Source organism: Onychostoma macrolepis, chromosome 18, assembly GCF_012432095.1.
Source record: "Onychostoma macrolepis isolate SWU-2019 chromosome 18, ASM1243209v1, whole genome shotgun sequence".
Taxonomy (NCBI): domain Eukaryota; kingdom Metazoa; phylum Chordata; class Actinopteri; order Cypriniformes; family Cyprinidae; genus Onychostoma; species Onychostoma macrolepis.
Window position 1 is genome coordinate 9,635,526 of NC_081172.1, and position 18,602 is coordinate 9,654,127.

General features: G+C 34.3%; 1 protein-coding gene and 1 long non-coding RNA gene across 3 annotated transcripts; one reads left to right on the plus strand and one right to left on the minus strand.

The window, feature by feature from the left end:
• Window positions 1-1,672: 1,672 nt before the first annotated feature.
• LOC131524263 (uncharacterized) lies at window positions 1,673-9,377 on the minus strand. The gene is made up of 4 exons (XR_009266964.1): window positions 9,113-9,377; window positions 8,311-8,411; window positions 3,479-3,655; window positions 1,673-1,808 (listed from the first exon to the last, which is right to left on the minus strand). It is a non-coding gene; the product is annotated as an uncharacterized LOC131524263 (long non-coding RNA).
• On the plus strand, window positions 1,703-14,496 carry slc17a8 (solute carrier family 17 member 8). 2 transcript variants are annotated; one of them, XM_058751217.1, is made up of 12 exons: window positions 1,703-1,816; window positions 4,005-4,260; window positions 6,105-6,223; window positions 7,402-7,516; window positions 8,329-8,416; window positions 9,756-9,842; window positions 10,517-10,659; window positions 11,621-11,770; window positions 11,847-11,979; window positions 12,229-12,339; window positions 12,594-12,721; window positions 13,282-14,496. In XM_058751217.1, the coding sequence occupies exons 1-12, from the start codon at window positions 1,719-1,721 to the stop codon at window positions 13,624-13,626; spliced, it is 1,773 nt and encodes a 590-aa protein (XP_058607200.1). In that variant the 5' UTR covers window positions 1,703-1,718; the 3' UTR covers window positions 13,627-14,496. The 2 variants fall into 2 exon arrangements, with proteins under 2 accessions (XP_058607200.1, XP_058607201.1); XM_058751218.1 differs by lacking the exon at window positions 11,621-11,770.
• Window positions 14,497-18,602: the final 4,106 nt, after the last annotated feature.

Here is an 18,602-nt window from a genome sequence, read left to right on the forward strand (position 1 = left end):
AAAAACATCATTTGAGCAAAACATGTCTCGGGAGCTGCACGTTGGCTCCTGTGAACCACTAGATGTCACTCTATTCTATAAAACAGAAGTGCCTTGGACCAGAGTATGCTTTTAAGATACACTATATGCAATTATTAATATATAATAAATAACTTCAGTAAAAGTTTATGGGTCAGTGATGTGGCACTTTTTCGTAAATACATTAAAATAAATCAACAGATTCAAAAAAATCAGCAAACACAAAACCAAAGTTGTGTAATTTCACAGACATTTAAAAGATAAGTATTTATTTGAGAATAAAGGCAGGTGTGTAGTTTTGTTCTAAAATATTGCTAAAATTTGATGTCAGTGTGGCATAGCCATCATAGGAATCATTTTCTGTCATGTAAAGAGGAAATAATAAAACCTGTCAAGACCTTCATGACAGTGTGTTCAGGTCAGTATGTGTAAAAAACGGTTTGTTGAAAACAAGTTTGTACAATGCAAGTGGCCAGTTCTTTTCCCGCTATAAGTCTGTACTCTAACTGTACATTAAAATTTCAGGTATTAAACCAACACCGCAGTGTAGAATTCATTCCTGCAGACCAACACTTTAACATTGAAGATTTTTCTGTGTATAGGTATTAAGTTTTTAATAATATATAAAACATTTTATTATTATTTTTAATTTTTATTATTGTTTTGGTTCAAAAGAATCTTCATTTGCATGAATGCATATGTTCATTTTGATTGTGGAAAATAGTTAATCTCTGTTTCTCTCAGTTATTTATGACCTTTGCATTGAATGGCAGACCTTCAGTGAGGAAGCTCCAGATTTTATTCATGGCAAACAGACTATTGAGGCTCCTACAACAAGCATCAGTGAAACACAGCCTGAGAGCCGTGCAGACTACCAATGAATTTTTTAGACCTCAATATCTGAATTTTTAAAGCACACTGCATTTTTGATGATTATTGCATAAAAGAAGCTTTCACAGGAAAAAGGTGCAGCCCTTCACTTACAGAAGCAATAGAATTAAATTGCAAATGTGACATTTGTGCATCAATGGCCCTCACAGTTTGATCCTTTATGTCAGTGTTTGGTTGTTGACGTTGATACGTTTGACCCATGAACCCCTGGAACTGTTTCTCGGGATAAGGGTTAGACTGGGACTAGAGGACGTAGTATCTTGTTACACCTGCTCGTATCATACAACCCCGAGCCTGCGATCCTTGACTTCGCTATCAATATTCAATGAGCTCTGCTAGTCACTCTTTTTGGCCTGCTTTCGTATGGGCAAGATTAAGAAGGGAGGGGTTGGAGAAGAGGTAGGTGTTCGGCATCTTCTATCACTGTCTGTGAGGGAGCTGAGGAGAACGCCGGAGCTTCCATTATTGATGTATGCCAGCATAACTTTCACAATGCCGATACACTGAACCGAAGACACCCGGATTTGCCCCATTTCTCTCCTTGTGCCTCGTTTCTGGATGTTCTCAGCCCAAACCGCATGAAGGATTGTACCCAGACCATCCAAACCAAAGTCCCTCCTCTTCTTTCTCTCTATTCCGTCTCTGGCTCAGCGTCTCTCCTCCTCCCCTCCAGCACACCTAGACCATCTCAGTCCAGCACAGGAGAGGATGCGCACCAGCGCCTAGTGGATATCCTGCTCTTTTGTTCTGCAAGAGCAGAAGTGTGAGAAGACAAGTGTTTGAGGGACAGAAGAGCAAGGGAAGGAGAAATGCCACTGGGGGGGTTTGCGGGTCTAAAGGAGAAGCTCAATCCGGGGAAGGAGGAGTTGAAGAACAGTGTGGGCGACTCTCTGGGGAACCTGCAGAAGTAAGTGTGAAGGCAGTTGAATTGGAGTCTAAGCGCTGAGAGGAAGATATGAGAAGATTGCTTGCTTATATATACTGCATCATGCTTTTGGTATTGAATTAAATTAAATTAAATTATGGGAAGGATTTAGAATTCATAATTGAGAAATCAACTCAAAATTTACTGAGCAGCTGATTTCTGAGATCATATTTCATATAAAAATATACTTGAAAAAAAATGGCAAAGAATACACTACACAGTATATATAAAGTACATAATGTAACTATACAGGACTATAGAATAGAATAGAATTATAGAACTATATTATGTTTTCAAAGATTTGCGATGAGGTATGTTGGTAGTATAATTTTATAATATATATATATATATATATATATATATATATATATGTTTTAATGTTTGAAAAACTGTATTCAGAGTATTTCTACATTGCAAATTGTTTCTCAAAGAAAGTAAGGAATAAATCTTAAAGTACATTCTTCTAAATATTCATATCAAAATGTTGCCACAGGATATCTTTGCTTGTCAGGGCATCTAGAAATATCACTATATTATTATGCAAAAACATAACATATTCACTTTGTATCTTGGCCAGTAATTTAAATGTTATCCAGTTTTCTAGGTGTTTTCAAATATTTGTAATATCTAGTACATTTGAAGAGATTAAAAACCTGAAGATTTCACATTAGAGTGAAATGCACGTCACATATTTCTTGCACATTAGACATCTTTATATGTGAGATAATGTACATAATTTCCTGTGTCTGTGTAATATTGCCAGGAAATCTCTTAGAGCTTGTAGAACTAGAACTACACAATATAGAGGGGGAAAAGTAATATATGGGTGCAAACTAAAGTCATGCAATATTTATTTTCATCACTACTTAAAAAATTGCTTAATTTTGCAGAATTTCATGCAGAACTTAATTGAGATTTGTGTACGAACTAAGCATGCATAAAATGCACCATAATGTAATAAGACAAAGTAGAGCATTATAATAGATGGTCAAGAGTAATACCATTTCCAAAAGCAACAAATATTATTTAAAATACTTTAAATTAATACAATTCATTGCAATAGCAATGACAACAATATCTAGTAGAGTACCTGCTTTTGAAAATGTACCGAAAGTGTTCATGACAGAAAATACAGTAAGTGTTTTGGCTGTTTGCCACAGACTTTATTTGAGAGAATGCAATGTTATGCTCAGATAGAATGGCATCTAAATACCTTAATGTTTTTCTTATTTTTACATTTCTTTGTGAACAATATATTGCCTTGGCTGGATGATAATAATGTAAAAGCTGTTAATGTTGGTTGATGGTAATCCTTGCACATGGCTTTACGATGTCACAGGTGATATTGTCTTTTTCTGGCCAATTCTCTCCACATCTATGTCATTGATTATATCTGACTTTATTTAGTTTTTTAACCTTATGGCAATTTTAAAAATCTGTACAGTGTCCACTCATGCTGTTACCAAAATCAAAATGATAAGAAGTATCTTGAGAGTTTTGAATGAATTTAAAACCAAAGATACAGTAAAACGAAACAACATATGGAAACAATGTTTTTCTGATCTGAATAAGTGTATGTATTGTTCACAATAGAAACAAATAGCGTGTGATCCATTTCAAGAGTGTACCATATCAGTAATTCACCTTAAAGTGGCTTATGTGCAATAACAATGCTTCACAAACATCAGGAACAGGCTCTTGAAATGATGCTTCTTGATCTTCCGTTCCCAATCCTCCAGTGTCCAGCTTTTAGTGAGCTCCTTCCTCTGTGTGTAGAAGAACTCAGGTGTGCATTTCAAAATAGACAGATGAAAGTAATTCCTGTGAGGTGGAGGATGAGAGGAAAGATGCAGGTTCAGTAATGGAACAGGTGCGCGCAGGCGAGATGGAGGGAGCACCAAACGCAATGTGACCTTTTCAACACCACACTCTGGCAACCCTTGCTGGCCCCCTCCAACTCCCAGTCCATCAGTACATCACTCATAAATATGGGTATATCACTTTCAAACAGCACTGAGTTGAATCTAGATCAGCTAAAGCTACATTTGCAATCCAAAAAGATCTAGTTTTGGTTTACACATCATTTATGGAGTGATATAATTTAATTTTTTATCTTTTTGTCTACTGCAAGCCATGACCATTTCTAAACCATTTTTTATCCAATGTATAGGAAGATTGATGGCTCTAATGCGGCTGAAGAGGACAACATTGAGCTGACAGAAGATGGTCGGCCAGTGGCGGCCCCTAACCGCAGCCCACCCCTTTTGGATTGTGGCTGCTTTGGCCTCCCCAAACGTTACATCATTGCCGTCCTCAGCGGACTTGGCTTTTGCATCTCATTTGGCATCCGCTGCAACCTCGGTGTAGCCATTGTAGAAATGGTTAACAACAACACCGTCTACATCAACGGGACTGCTGTCATGCAGGTGAAACTAGGAACATATAAACTTGAAATACCAAATTACCATTAAGTTAGAACAAGAAGATTTTTAAACTATCAAAGGTAAAGGGATAGTTCACCCAAAAATGAAAATGTTTTCATCGTTTACTCACCCTCAGTATGAATTTCTTTCTTCTGTTGAACACAAAAAAAGATATTTTGAAGAATGTTGGTAACCAAACTGTTGCTGGTATCCACTGACTTCCATAGTATGGAACAAAAAATACAATGGAAGTTAATGGAAGTAATGGAATAACATAAGGATGAGTAAGTGATGACAAAATGTTCATTTTTGAGTGAACTATCAATTTAAGACTATCAAAGTTAACTAAAAGAAGTAAATAGAATTTTACCACACTTACCAAATTTAACATTATCTTATATCTTATCTTTAGTTTTATTAAATTGTTCTATTGACAACTCTGCTTTTATCAGTAACAAATAACAAAAAATAAAAACTTATCGTGCATCTATTTTCTAACCATGCACACACACACACACACACACACACATGTTGGTTTATGTGGTTTACGGGGACTCTCCATAGGCGTAATGGTTTTTATACTGTACAAACTGTATGTGCTATTGTCCTACACCAACCCTACACCTAACCCTACCCTTACAGGAAACTGTCTGCATTTTTAGATTAAAAAAACAAAACACCATTTAGTATGTTTTTTAAGCCTTTTGATTTACGGGGACATAGGCAGTGTCCTCATAAACCACCTTCAAATTGTAATACCTCTGTCATACCCATGTTATTATACAAATTTGTGTCCACGTAAACCACATAAACATGCACACACACACACACACACACACACACACACAAACTGTCATGTACAAACTGTCAACTTAATATAAGTAAATATTTTACAGATAATATTTTAATTATATTTGCTTAATTTTATCATGCTTAATATTTTTCTCAAACAGTAAATGGGTCTTTATATATGTGACCCTGGACCACAAAACCAGTCTTAAGTCGCTGGGGTATATTTGTAGCAATAGCCAAAAATACATTGTATGGGTCGAAATTATAAATTTTTCTTTTATGCCAAAAATCATTAGGATATTAAGTAAAGATCATGTTCTATATTTTGTAAATTTCTTACCGTAAATGTATAAAAACTTAATTTTTGATTAGTAATAAGCATTGCTAAGAATTTCATTTGGACAACTTTAAAGGCGATTTTCTCAATATTTAGATTTTTTTGCACCCTCAGATTCCAGATTTTCAAATAGTTGTATCTCAGACAAATATTATCCGATCCTAACAAACCATACATCAATGGAACACTTATTTATTCAGCTTTCAGGTGATGTATAAATCTCAATTTTGAAAAATTGACACTTAAGACTGGTTTTGTGGTCCATGGTCACATATACATTTATATATTTATATATACATGAGTGGGTCCCTAGCAATCATATTCAGGTGTCCTTGGCTTGAAAAAAAAGAAAAAAAAAAGAAAAAAGAAAAAAGTCTAGATAGGCCGTTTGACTCTTTCAGCTATCAAGTTCAAAGGACCGATTATCTTTTTTTCTGGCTTGAATTCTCATTAGTGACATTTTAGGTAGTTGGCTGCCACAATTTCCTGTAATTTCCTGTCATAAGAAATTTTAGGAGGAAGACATGACTCACACACACACACACACACATATTCAGAGGTCATTTTACTATGAATGTCTTATGATAACTCATTTTTATATCATACACAGAAATGTGCATACTAAAGTTTGTTGAATTATTTATTACTATTCTTTTTTTTTATTTGATTAATTAGATAAAGCTAACGTGGTCTCTCCTCTAATGCTTGTCTCCTTCAGCCAGCTCAGTTTAATTGGGATCCAGAGACAGTGGGATTGATACACGGCTCTTTTTTCTGGGGCTACATTGTCACTCAAATCCCTGGAGGTTTCATTTCCAATAAGCTAGCAGCTAACAGGTGAGCCTCGTCTTGACGCACGGGCCTCCACGCCACGTTTGGAAGGCAGACGTTTGTTCCAAAATACAACTCACATATTTCATTCAGTGTTGAAAGGTGTCTGAAAACCCAAGGGACCACACGAGTGCAGTGGTCAGGGCTGCGAGGGTTAAATTTGTACCGTGTGTTGATTAGAGGGGCGATAGCGGTCTTGTAATAAAAGCCTCACAGGAAAAGAGGACACGTGGCTGACAGAGTTAATAATGAAAGATCCAGCAGTAGATCTCTCGCTGAAACACCAGCCACTGGAATATTACAAGTGTCACTTACACACTGTTTTGGAAAAAAAAAAGAAGCAGATGGATGGATTAAATGGAGATAAAGGACAACTGAATGAACCAAAATGACTCTCTTCTGTGTGATCCAGTAATGTAGATGCACTAGCTAGCATCATGCCTATTCAAACTGATGTTTTTTTTTTAGCAAAGTGAATTTTGAATGAGAAAAAAAAGGTCTTAGTTTGCAAAAATATTGTAGGTAAAAATTTCATAATTTTTGTTTTGGTTTTAGTTATTTTAATACATCAAGTAAAACTAAATGAAATTGATAAATGTTGTCTTTTTTAAAGTTTTTTTTTAAATATTTTATTCTATAACTAACTATATAGTATGTATAGAGAGAGAATTCAAAACTGTTCCTTTGATCATGTCTTAATGAAATACATAAAGATCCTGACTAAAACTAAAAATATTAAATTAGTACTCTAATATTCATTGAAAATGATGATTGCACTCATGCTAAACAAAATTCAGTGCATTTCTAATTCTAATTCTATTATTTTGTGATATGAAATCCTCATTACAGTATTTTTCAAGTTACAAAATTACTCTCTAGGTGTCACTAACTCATCACTTTATATAATGTCAAGAAGAAACAAATATTTTGTGATTAATGTCTTTCAGAATTTCAGGACAGATGACAGAGTTATTAAATTCAGTTATTCAGATAACATTATGATACTTTCAGATACTTATTCTCACTGTGTGCTTTTCCACAAAACATTATTTATATAAATCTAAATTATTTAAGGCCACATTTTTTTATGACTGAATCCATGATACCAAAGTCTCTGGTATTCTATATTCTTTGATGATACCTGCATTAACTAACATTTCTAAATGTCTCTGAATTATTCTCAGGGTGTTTGGAGCAGCCATTTTCTTGACGTCACTGCTAAACATGTTTATTCCATCAGCTGCCAGGGTCCACTATGGCTGTGTCATGTTTGTGCGAATCTTACAAGGACTGGTGGAGGTGAGCGGCCCCCAGTGACCTCATCTTCAAACACAACTTTTTATTATTAATTTACATATGACATAACCTTACATATTACATAATCATTTTAAAAGGTATGCTATTGATAATTGTATTTAAAGCACTAAACCATTCAAAAATGGCAATTATGTCAATATTTACCCTGCTTAAAAAAAAACAATAGAACCCTGCCCAAAACACAATAGAAAATGTAATGGTTTTAATGGTTATAATGGGAAATATATTGGTTTTAATGGAAACTATAATGGTGTCTACTGGTATGTGATGGATTGTATTGGTGGGATGTTAAATCCTATTGGAAAAATGCCCAAAACACACTACAAAAAGGAATTTTGTAATGGCTTCACTGGAAAAAGCTAATGGTTCATAATGGTATTTTAATGGAAACCATTGGAATTTCTGTGATGGTTTCTATTGGGCTTCTATTGTTTTTTTTTTAACAGGGTACTCACCCTCATATCATTCCAAACACATGACTACTTCATTTCTGGAACACAAAAAGAGAAGAGAATGTTTACACCATCTTCGTTTCCTAGTGAATGCTGATATTCAGCCTCCAAATACTATTAAAAGCACCATAAAAGTAGTCGTTAAGTATATACTAGGCTATCGTTTAAAGCCATACATAGCTTTCGAGTGACGACAGACTGAAATTTAAGTAATGATTCATTATTCATGATGTCATTATATGGGTGAACTTTTCCTTTAAGTATTAATTGGTCAGTAGAATTACCCATTTTGATTAAAGAAAGAAAGAAAGAAAGAACACTAACCGTGCATAATGTTCACAGGGTGTCACATATCCTGCCTGCCATGGGATGTGGAGCAAATGGGCTCCTCCACTGGAAAGAAGTCGTCTGGCTACTACCTCGTTCTGTGGTGAGTAGGTTTGTGAGAGAATATTTTATTGAAAGTGTCAGGAGACACAATGGAACAGAACACCTCGCGTTGTTTTGTTCTTGAATGAATCAATATTTGAACGAATCGTTTGAGTGAATGATTCAATGAGTTACACACATATAATCACTTGATGAATTCGCAACCTCATACTAGTCCTTACCATTTTACTATGTATTTCTATAACAGGAATAGTAAGAGTAGTATGCGGTTCCGAATTCAGCTTGTTCACTTGTTTAGTTATTGAATGAATCAATGTTTTAACGAATCATTTGAATGACTGATTCAATGACTCACTCATAAAGACATGAGCCCTTCTGGTGTAAGGACGTAACGTACAGAAAATGTGACTGAAAACGTCAAAATGTTTCCTCTGTTTTACTGTTCTGATGTTCATCACTCTCTGCTTTTTTAAATACCAAATTTAATGCTTCTGTTATACAATGTTTCCGTACCTGCGGCTGCTGTAGAAGTAAACACTCAAGAAGACACTGATGCTCAAAAATCATGCTCACAGTGCAGTTGACCAGTCGACCAGTTGTAGGTCTATATTCCAATGCTCATTACACCTCAAACGCATTAAAACAGCCGTCTTTCACAATAAACAGGTGCCATGACAACCTGTGCATCAAACAGCTCTTGACATGACCACTAAATGAAGATGGTCTGCACACATACCTTCTATGTGAAAGAGGCTTTCTTCTGTTGACACAAATGAAGCAGCACCCTCTTCTATGTTCAAAAGCTCACTCGAGAATCCTTTCCCGCCAAACAGGAAGGTTTGCAAGTGCATCCAGTAATAAAATATACATTAAGACACCATTTCATTAAAATCCCATCTCCTGCAGCTGCCAGCCTGTCCTTCAGGCAGAGGCACGTGTTGTGCTGAGGTCTGGAGTCGTTGCACATGTAACTGAGCAGACTGCTCTGTTACTCCGTGAGTTTGATGAAGGACTTGAATCCTGGCATTGGCATTTATTGCTTAAAAAGTTCTTATAGCTTGACAACTTGAGTAAATAATGACAGAATCTTCATTTTTGGATGAACCATTCCTTAAAAAACGTCCCTCAAATATATGAGAATTTGAAGGTAAATGTAGAAGTTACTACATTCAAATGAACAAAATCAATTCTGCTCTCTGAAAGCTGAACCAAACCAATCATGCCAGTTTTTCTCTGGCAGTTATGAGGCAACCCCCGCAATGGCTTCAAATTATCGAACTGTCATGTGAAGGGAATATTGCAGGTTGATTAATGCCCTCTCTCGTAATTTAACTTTCTTAATTACGCCTTTGTGTGTGTGTGTGTGTTCTGGTTGACAGGATCTTATGCAGGAGCTGTGATAGCTATGCCACTGGCTGGAATATTAGTGCAATATGTAGGCTGGCCCTCTGTCTTCTATATATATGGTGAGTTTAGGGTAAGCCTTTGAAATGTTTTGGTAAAAAAATGACACTAAAACGAAAATCTGAGTGATGACATTTATTAAATGATTTGCACTTTATGACACATTTGCCAGACTTTAATCACTCAAAATAATTTACAATCATATTAGTGCCGGGCAATGATTAATCGCGATTAATCGCATCCAAAATGAAAGTTTTTGTTTATGTGTACTGTACATATTTATTATATAAAGACACACATATACAGTATATATTTTGAAAATATTTACATGCATTTACATGTGTATATTTATATTCATATAATTTATATTATATATAAATATATTTAATATATAAACATAACATATTTTTCTTAAATATACTGTATACATGCATGTGTGTGTATTTATATATACATAATAACTATACACAGTACACACACATATTATGTACAAAAAATAAATACAATTTTGGATGCGATTAATTGTTGCCCAGAACTAATTCATATTAAATCCTTTACTTTTAAGAGTAACAGTAACATGATATAAATACAGAGTGAGTTACCGTGAATAGATGGCAAAAAGTAGTAAATCTATCAGTCACTAAACCCTTGATGTCCACTGTAATGTGTTCATTTGTAATGTTACATTTCAAAGATGCAGTGTTAAAGTGATGTGTGGTTCTGTTCTCATATCCAGGTGTATTTGGCATAATATGGTATACTTTCTGGCTTTTGCTGGCTTATGACAGTCCAGCAATCCATCCCACCATCAGTGAGGAAGAAAGGACATACATTGAGGCCTCTATTGGGGAAGGAGCCAATTTAATGAGTGGTACTGAGGTAGTCCAAAGTCTTCTTTTATGCATTTGGTATAATAAACTGAAAACTTTATATATATTCACTTTAATGTTAAGATGGCAATGTAATATCCTTAAAGGTATAGTTCACCTAAAAATGAAAATTCTGTCATTAATTACTCACCCTCATGTCGTTCCAAACCCGTAAGACCTACGTTCATCTTCGGGAACACAAATTAAGATATTTTTGATGCATTCCGAGAGCTCTCTGACCCTGCCATAGACAGCAAGGATCCTTAACACGATCAAGGCTCAGAAACATAGCAAGGAGATCGTTAAAATAATCCATGTGACATCAGTGGTTCAACCGTAATTTCACAAAGCTACGAGAATACTTTTTGTGCGCAAAGAAAACAAAAATAACAACTTTATTCAACAATTCGTCTCCTCCACGTCACGCTATAGCGCCATTTTGGAGAGTATCACAAAACAACATACACGTAAACAACATATGGACGCGGATACATTGTTTACTGTACGTCAGATCAAAATGTAAACAACGTAAACAGCATATCCGCATATGGTGCTGCTGACACAGAACAGCATACGTTGTTTACGTATGTGATACTCTCAAAATGGCGCTACAGGGTGACGCGAAGGAGATGAATTGTTGAATAAAATCGTTATTTTTGTTTTCTTTGAACACAAAAAGTATTCTTGCAGCTTCGTAAAATTACAGTTGAACCACTGATGTCTCATGGATTTTTTTAACGATCTCCATGCTACGTTTCTGAGCCTTGATCATGTTAAGGATCCTTGTTGTCTATGAGAGGGTCAGATAGCTCTCAGAATTCATGAAAAATATCTTAATTTGTGTTCCGAAGACGAATGAAGGTCTTACAGGTTTGGAACGACATGAGGGTGAGTAATTAATGACAGAATTTTAATTTTTGGGTGAACTATCCCTTTAATTACTTTGTAAAAACTGCATTTTCGCTTTGCAGAAATTTAATACTCCTTGGCGTGAATTCTTCACATCTATGCCTGTCTACGCCATCATTGTGGCAAACTTCTGCCGTAGCTGGACCTTTTACCTCCTGCTCATTAGTCAGCCAGCTTACTTTGAAGAGGTCTTTGGGTTCCCCATCAGCAAGGTGGGCTGTTATGTGATTTAAAGTTACAGAATCCTCTCTAGAAATAGGCTAACTACATGATGCCGGGCTGTTTCAGGTGGGCATTCTGTCAGCGGTGCCACACATGGTGATGACGATCATTGTGCCGATAGGAGGCCAGCTGGCTGACTTCCTGAGGAGTCGGAAAATCCTCTCTACTACAACCGTGCGCAAAATTATGAACTGTGGAGGTAGGCAAAGTCCCAAGCTCACACCATTGGTTGAGTTAAAGACCTGTTTTCATTAATAACGATAACTATAAAAACATAGTGTTGACCGACCCTTAGGGGCCATTCACACATTTTTGTAAAAATGCAATATGCAAAGCAGTGGAATGGAGAAAATGAAAGGTCTAGGATTTTTTAAAGTTGAAATTATCTCTTTGGAATGCTGTGTCGTGTGCAAGACAACTGATGACTAACTTCTGAAATCATCCATAGGTTTTGGCATGGAGGCCACGTTGCTCCTGGTGGTTGGGTTCTCACACACACGTGCAGTGGCCATCTCATTCCTCATCCTGGCGGTGGGCTTCAGTGGATTTGCGATATCAGGTGACGCATGAGACAGGTGTCAGTCATCAGAGTGTCAGTCAACATAATCCTCTGTCATTTGGCTTTGTTTGATTCTAACCTTTTAAGTTTCTTTGTGCTTATGCCAGCTCTCCAGTTTCAATAATGTGGGTTGCTCAATTGTAATAAAAGAACAAAGTAGTAAGTGCATGATGATAGAAGCTGGAGTATTAGTTTCTAAAATTACACAGAAGAAGATCTAAATATGTGAAATGTATTTCTATTCTTTGACACAGGATTCAATGTAAACCATCTGGACATAGCTCCTCGCTATGCCAGTATTCTTATGGGCATCTCTAATGGAGTAGGTACCCTGTCTGGAATGGTGTGCCCCCTCATTGTTGGAGCACTTACCAAACACAAGGTATTTAATGTCACCAGCTTATGCTTGTGCATAAAAACATAATACTTTACAAGCACAAGGATATTTTTTAACTTTCAATTTTTTAAATGTTTTAATTTTTTAAGAGATACAATCACACGCAAATAGCTTCCCTCTTTCATAATGAAGTCATGTTCCTTATATTAGATAAGGGGAAATTTTGAGTGTGTAAATATTCCTAGATATTCAAAAATATGATATGAATATATATAGCATTGGTGCACAACTAAGGGGCCCCAGTACACTTCTAAGGGGGCCTCAAGATGACTAGAATAGTATTCAAATTAATAAATTATTATGCATTATATATATGCATATAATTGTTATATATATGTTATATTTATTAAAATAATCAAATTCTAAAAAGCTAAAAGATGTCAATTAAAATATTTCTTTTATAATACACTATAATCAAAATAATAAATAATAAAATTATATATATATATATATATATATAATTTTAAAATAAGCAAATTTAATGTGCATTTATGTTTTACACAAATATATTGCATATCCTCATTACATTTCTATGTTCTCAACAGACTCGCCTGGAGTGGCAGCATGTCTTTGTGATTGCTTCCATGGTGCATTACACTGGCGTGATCTTCTATGCCATCTTTGCCTCTGGTGAGAAGCAGGACTGGGCCGATCCTGAGAGCACCAGTGACGAGAAATGCGGCATCATCGGGGAAGATGAGCTGGCTGATGAGACTGAGCCCAACAGCGACAGTGCCCTGGCCAGCAAGCAGAAGACCTATGGAACCACAGAAAGCTCTGCAGGTCGCAAGCAAGGCTGGAAGAAGAAGAGAGGGGTGACCATGCAAGCAGATGAAGATCACGGATCAAATCATTATGAAAATGGGGAATATCAGAATCAGTATCAATGACATTTTGGTCATCAGACACCCAAGACTGAGACCTGAGGTGTAGGAGTATTTATTTAAGTAACCTACCCTGGGAATACAACATTCCACCTGACATTTGACACAACAGTATATTTGAGTTGTGAAGAAATATTTTGGATGGCTTCCTTTATGATTTTACCCTGCTGTAGAAGCTGAAGGAACAGTCACATGAGAATGATCTGTGAGTAGTTAATTTGACAGCTGTAGGCAGACATAGTTTCAGCTGTAGTCTATACTACCTGTTTAAAAGTTAAGTACAATATTTTTAAAGAAATTAATATTTTTTATTCAGCAAGGATGCATTAAATTGGTCAAAACTTACAGTAATAACATTTATAATGCTACAAAAGATTATTTACTTTTAAGAAACTTACTTTTTATTAAATAATTTCTATTTATTAAATAATGTTTTTTTTCTTTTTTTTTTCTTGAGCACCAAATCAGCCTATTAAAATGATTTCAGAAGGATCATGTGACACTGAAGACTGGAGTAATGGCTGATGAAAATGCAGCTTTGCATCACAGGAATAAATTAAATTTTCAAATGTATATAAAACCGAAAACAGTTACTTTAAAAGTTTTTACTGTATTTTTGATCAAATAAATGCAGCCTTGGTGAGCATAAGAGAATATTACTGTGGTCCCAAAAGGTCCTTAAAAATGTCTGAATATCATTGCATTAATAAATATCAAACCATGTGGGATCTCCTAACAAATGTTTCTAGACTTTTTCTCTAAATCTTTTATTTTTTTGCAAATATTCCTAACAATATTTATATATTTATTTATTTATTAAACTTTCTGTGAAACGGTTTGTTTCAAAAGTGTGTTTGTGCTATATTCCTAAACATTTCTCAAATAAATTCCACTTGATTTGATATTTTGTGAGTACGCAATGACATTCATATATTTTTAAGATGGGCACAAGTGTCCAGATAGTGTTGAGGACACTGTAATTCAGTCTAGCAACTTAACAAAGAACAAACAAATAGCTTTACAGTAAAACAGACCATGCCAGAATGAATTGAACTCAATTTTAAATCCTAATTTTGTTCCAAAGTCTTTTTATATCTACCGTACTACAAGGCTGACAGCAGAATATGCATCAGTTCTTTTTTATTTTATGATTTTATGTTTTGATTTGTTGTCAGCTATGCAAAGAAAGCAGGTGTATATTGCATAAACAGGTTAAAGAGTCAGAAATTTTTTCTGTGCCTCCATGGCTTTTCTTGCATGCAGTTGTGCAGCCTCCACAAACCTCTTTGCTGAATTCAACACATCTCAGAAAATATTGCTTTATCATAAAAGTTAATAATGGTCAGAAAAGGGATGTGTTTTTAGTGGAATTCCTTTTAAAAATGCAGTATGTCCACCATTAATATCTCATTGTTCAGTTTATCGTTTACATATGCGTAGGTGGAAGAGCTTGGATAGAATTTATGTTTGGTTGAATATGTAGAAATTAACCATTTTAGTACTTATAAAATTGAATATGAACATCAAAAAAGAAACGACCCGCAATGTGCCTGATTTTTTTTTTTACCTGTACGATACCTGTTGAAAAAGATATTTCATTGCTTACATGGATGTCAAGATGATTGTTTGAAATGTGCACTTTACCATTGCATCACTGTAACTGATGTCTCTTTAAATGTTTATTTGGAGGAGAATAAAAAAAATCTTTCAATTTATCTTTTACTTACATATTTATATGTGATAAAAAAAAATATTGCTGACATAGTAGTGTTTTAATATAGCTCAGATAGCATGCATAATTGATTCTCTTTGGCACATACATTAGATTACGGCAGCGGCTGCTCTTCTGTTTAAATAGCATCTTACACTATTAATGAGTTGAGTGTGGAACAAATGAAATCGAAGTAGACGTAACCGAGACTTCGGACTCACGACATGTTCTTTCTCAGAGAGAACAGATGCATGTTTATGCTGGGATGCTTAAATTGGCTCACTTTGTCTTTGTTGGGAGCTGACAGAACTCTCCTGGTTTCTGTCATGTGGGAGTAAACATCCTTCACATTATCGCTATTCTTATGTTCACAGCAGCATTTTACAGTGTGCAACAAATTAGTCTGGCCACCCAAAGATTACAGATTTTTAAATAATCTCTTTACTGGGGCAGGACATTTAAATTTTACACACACACAAACACTTTATCACAGAAAACTGGACGGTTTTACATAAAAAAGAAAAGAAATGTAAAAAATAAATTCAAATAAAAAATCAGTATTTATACATTATACATAGAATTACATTATACATAGAATTATAATTATACATACATACATTGTATGAAAAAGAATTAGAGCACCCTTACCGGTGACAATATATTAATAAAGAAACAAATGTATTAAGTGTTAAGGAGTTATTTTAATATTATACTAGTTTTTATTCATATTTTGAATTGGCTTTTATTTTTACATTTTTCCTTTTAAGTTTTAATTTTTGTTTAACATCTTGTAATTTTGTTTGTGCTTGACATTTTTATTTTTTAATCATTATATTTTTATATTACTATTTAGGCTTGATTTATTTATTTTTTTAGCTTGTTTTAGTTCATTTTATTTTTATTGTTATTTTTATTTCCAATTAGTAACTTGAACTTATTTCAATTTGTTGCCATGCAGGCAATATTTCTCATTTTTGTTTAGTAAATGTTTTTCATTTAAATATTAATTATTTTTTTATTTCCACTTTATTTTAAGGAATAAAATAGCTTTTAACAGTTTTACTTGCACTAAATGACCCTGTTGGCTTGCCATGTTTTATTTAATGATTCTCTTAATGCAAATTATATTTGATCCATTTTAGAATAGAACATTACAGAAAACATTTAATGTTACTGCCGCCATAAAATGTGCAATTTCAGTGCCATCATTATCAAGCATAAACCTCGTGCAGCTCTCTTGTTCTTCAGCCTTCACATTCACAGTTCCAGACCTTTTGGATCTCTAATTTGAATTCAGCGCACCATCTTTTGATTTGTTGGTCGGGTGTTACGTGTTAACAGGTCTTTTTTTAGGTAAATCTTGGGAAAGTTCAAGGTTGTGGACCTTGTTATGGTGTGTAATGGCATTTTTTGTGCCACAGTCCTTGACGGCTCATGTTTAACATGCTGATATGAAGCCTCTCCCCTGGTTTGTACTACTGTTTGATGGTCTTATCTCTACATCTAGCTTTTATGATTTGAAGTGTGGTTCTAAAACGGTAAGCACTTTTTATTTGAGATTAACTACCAGATGTCAAACAAAAAAGAGGCTTTGGGTGATAGCTACTCTCCATGCTTCTCTGAAGAGCAATGTTTCATGTAATTACTCCAAAAGTTTCAGAGAACATTTCTAGAATTTCAGACATTTTAGTTTGCTTTGGCTTGGGTTCATCAAACCACATAGAGAAAGATTAAGCGATGGACATCTCACTATGATATTGAACATATTTCAAATTTCATAAATAAATGATGGACGTCCTGTTAAAAACGCCCATACTGTAGTGCCGTGTGACTCAAAAAATAGCTGAAGTGTTTGATAATAGTTTTTTAATGGAGCCATGAACGTGTCCTTCTCACAAGGCCGTCCATACCTCCCCCACCCTCCACTGCTCCACAAACAGCCGCCAGCCTATGGCAAAGGTTTTGTTTATTTCAGAGTGCTGTCTGTTGACTCAGAAGGGCCCTCTGTGGATGGAGCAACAGCCGGTAAATGATTAAGAGCTTGTTTTTAGATCCATTTGCAATTATAGCGAGACGCTGGTCTTCAACACGTTTTGGTCAAATTACATCTCACAAGTGGGGTGTGACTCATGTAAATGTTATGGCATAGAGAACACATTATATCATTTATGCATTTGTACACTGAAAAAAAAAATGGAGTAGGATTTAGTTTGAAACAGTTTTCATTTAGAAATTGCTAGTAATTTTCACAAATAATTACAAAGAAATGGCAAGTAACTTTGACTAGAAAGACTGAAGGAGTATTAATTGCAAAACATATTCCAGTATGTTTTTTTTGTTTTTTACAGTGTATTAATTGACTCAGCATACTACAACTACAGAAATATTTTTAACTTAATTTTTAAGTTATGGCAGAAAGATATGGCAGGGGTTCTGTAAACAGCATCTAAATAAAACATGTGGAGGTTATATTTACATTACATTTTAAAAATGTGTTAAATTTGCATGCAAATAGGGAAAAAAACTGTCATAAATGATTTATTTAGTAAGTGGACCCAACTCTAAAAATTTGAGCACCCTTACTGACGATAAAAAAATAATGAATAAATTAATAAACAAATGTGCTGAATTAAGGTGCGTTGTGTTCTCCCTTGATGGTTTGCAGAGTTATTATTTTTTGTATTATTTATACACTATCATTCGTTTTTTATTTTGAATTTACTAAATTTATTTATCTTTTTGTTTTATATGTTTTATTTTATTTTTTGTTTAATTGTTAATTATTTTGTTATTTGCTTTAGATTTTTTTAGTTTTTGTTTTGTTTTTTAAATATTACTATTTAGGTTTATTTTTACTTTAGCTGTAGTTTACGTTTTAGTTCACTTTTTTAATTTTCTTTATTTCCAAATAGTCATTTTATTTATTTTTATTAAATTTATTTCATTTAGTCGCCAAGGAAACATTTTTCATTTTCATTTAGTTTTTCATCTAAATATTAAAATTTCAGTTTATTTAAGTTGAATAAAAATATTTTGTAATAAATTTCTTATTTCTTTAGAGGATCCAACATAGTACAAAAAGGATTTTTAGGACTGCCAATTTTATTTTATTATTTATTTTATTTTCGAAAAATGTAGAATGAACAACCATAATAAGGTAACATGTTTTCTTATTAATTTAGATTAATTAAGTATTACAAAAAAACACTTGATCTAAAGTAACTGACATATTCTTACAATCACAAAGTTAGGAAAATGATGTAAACATATC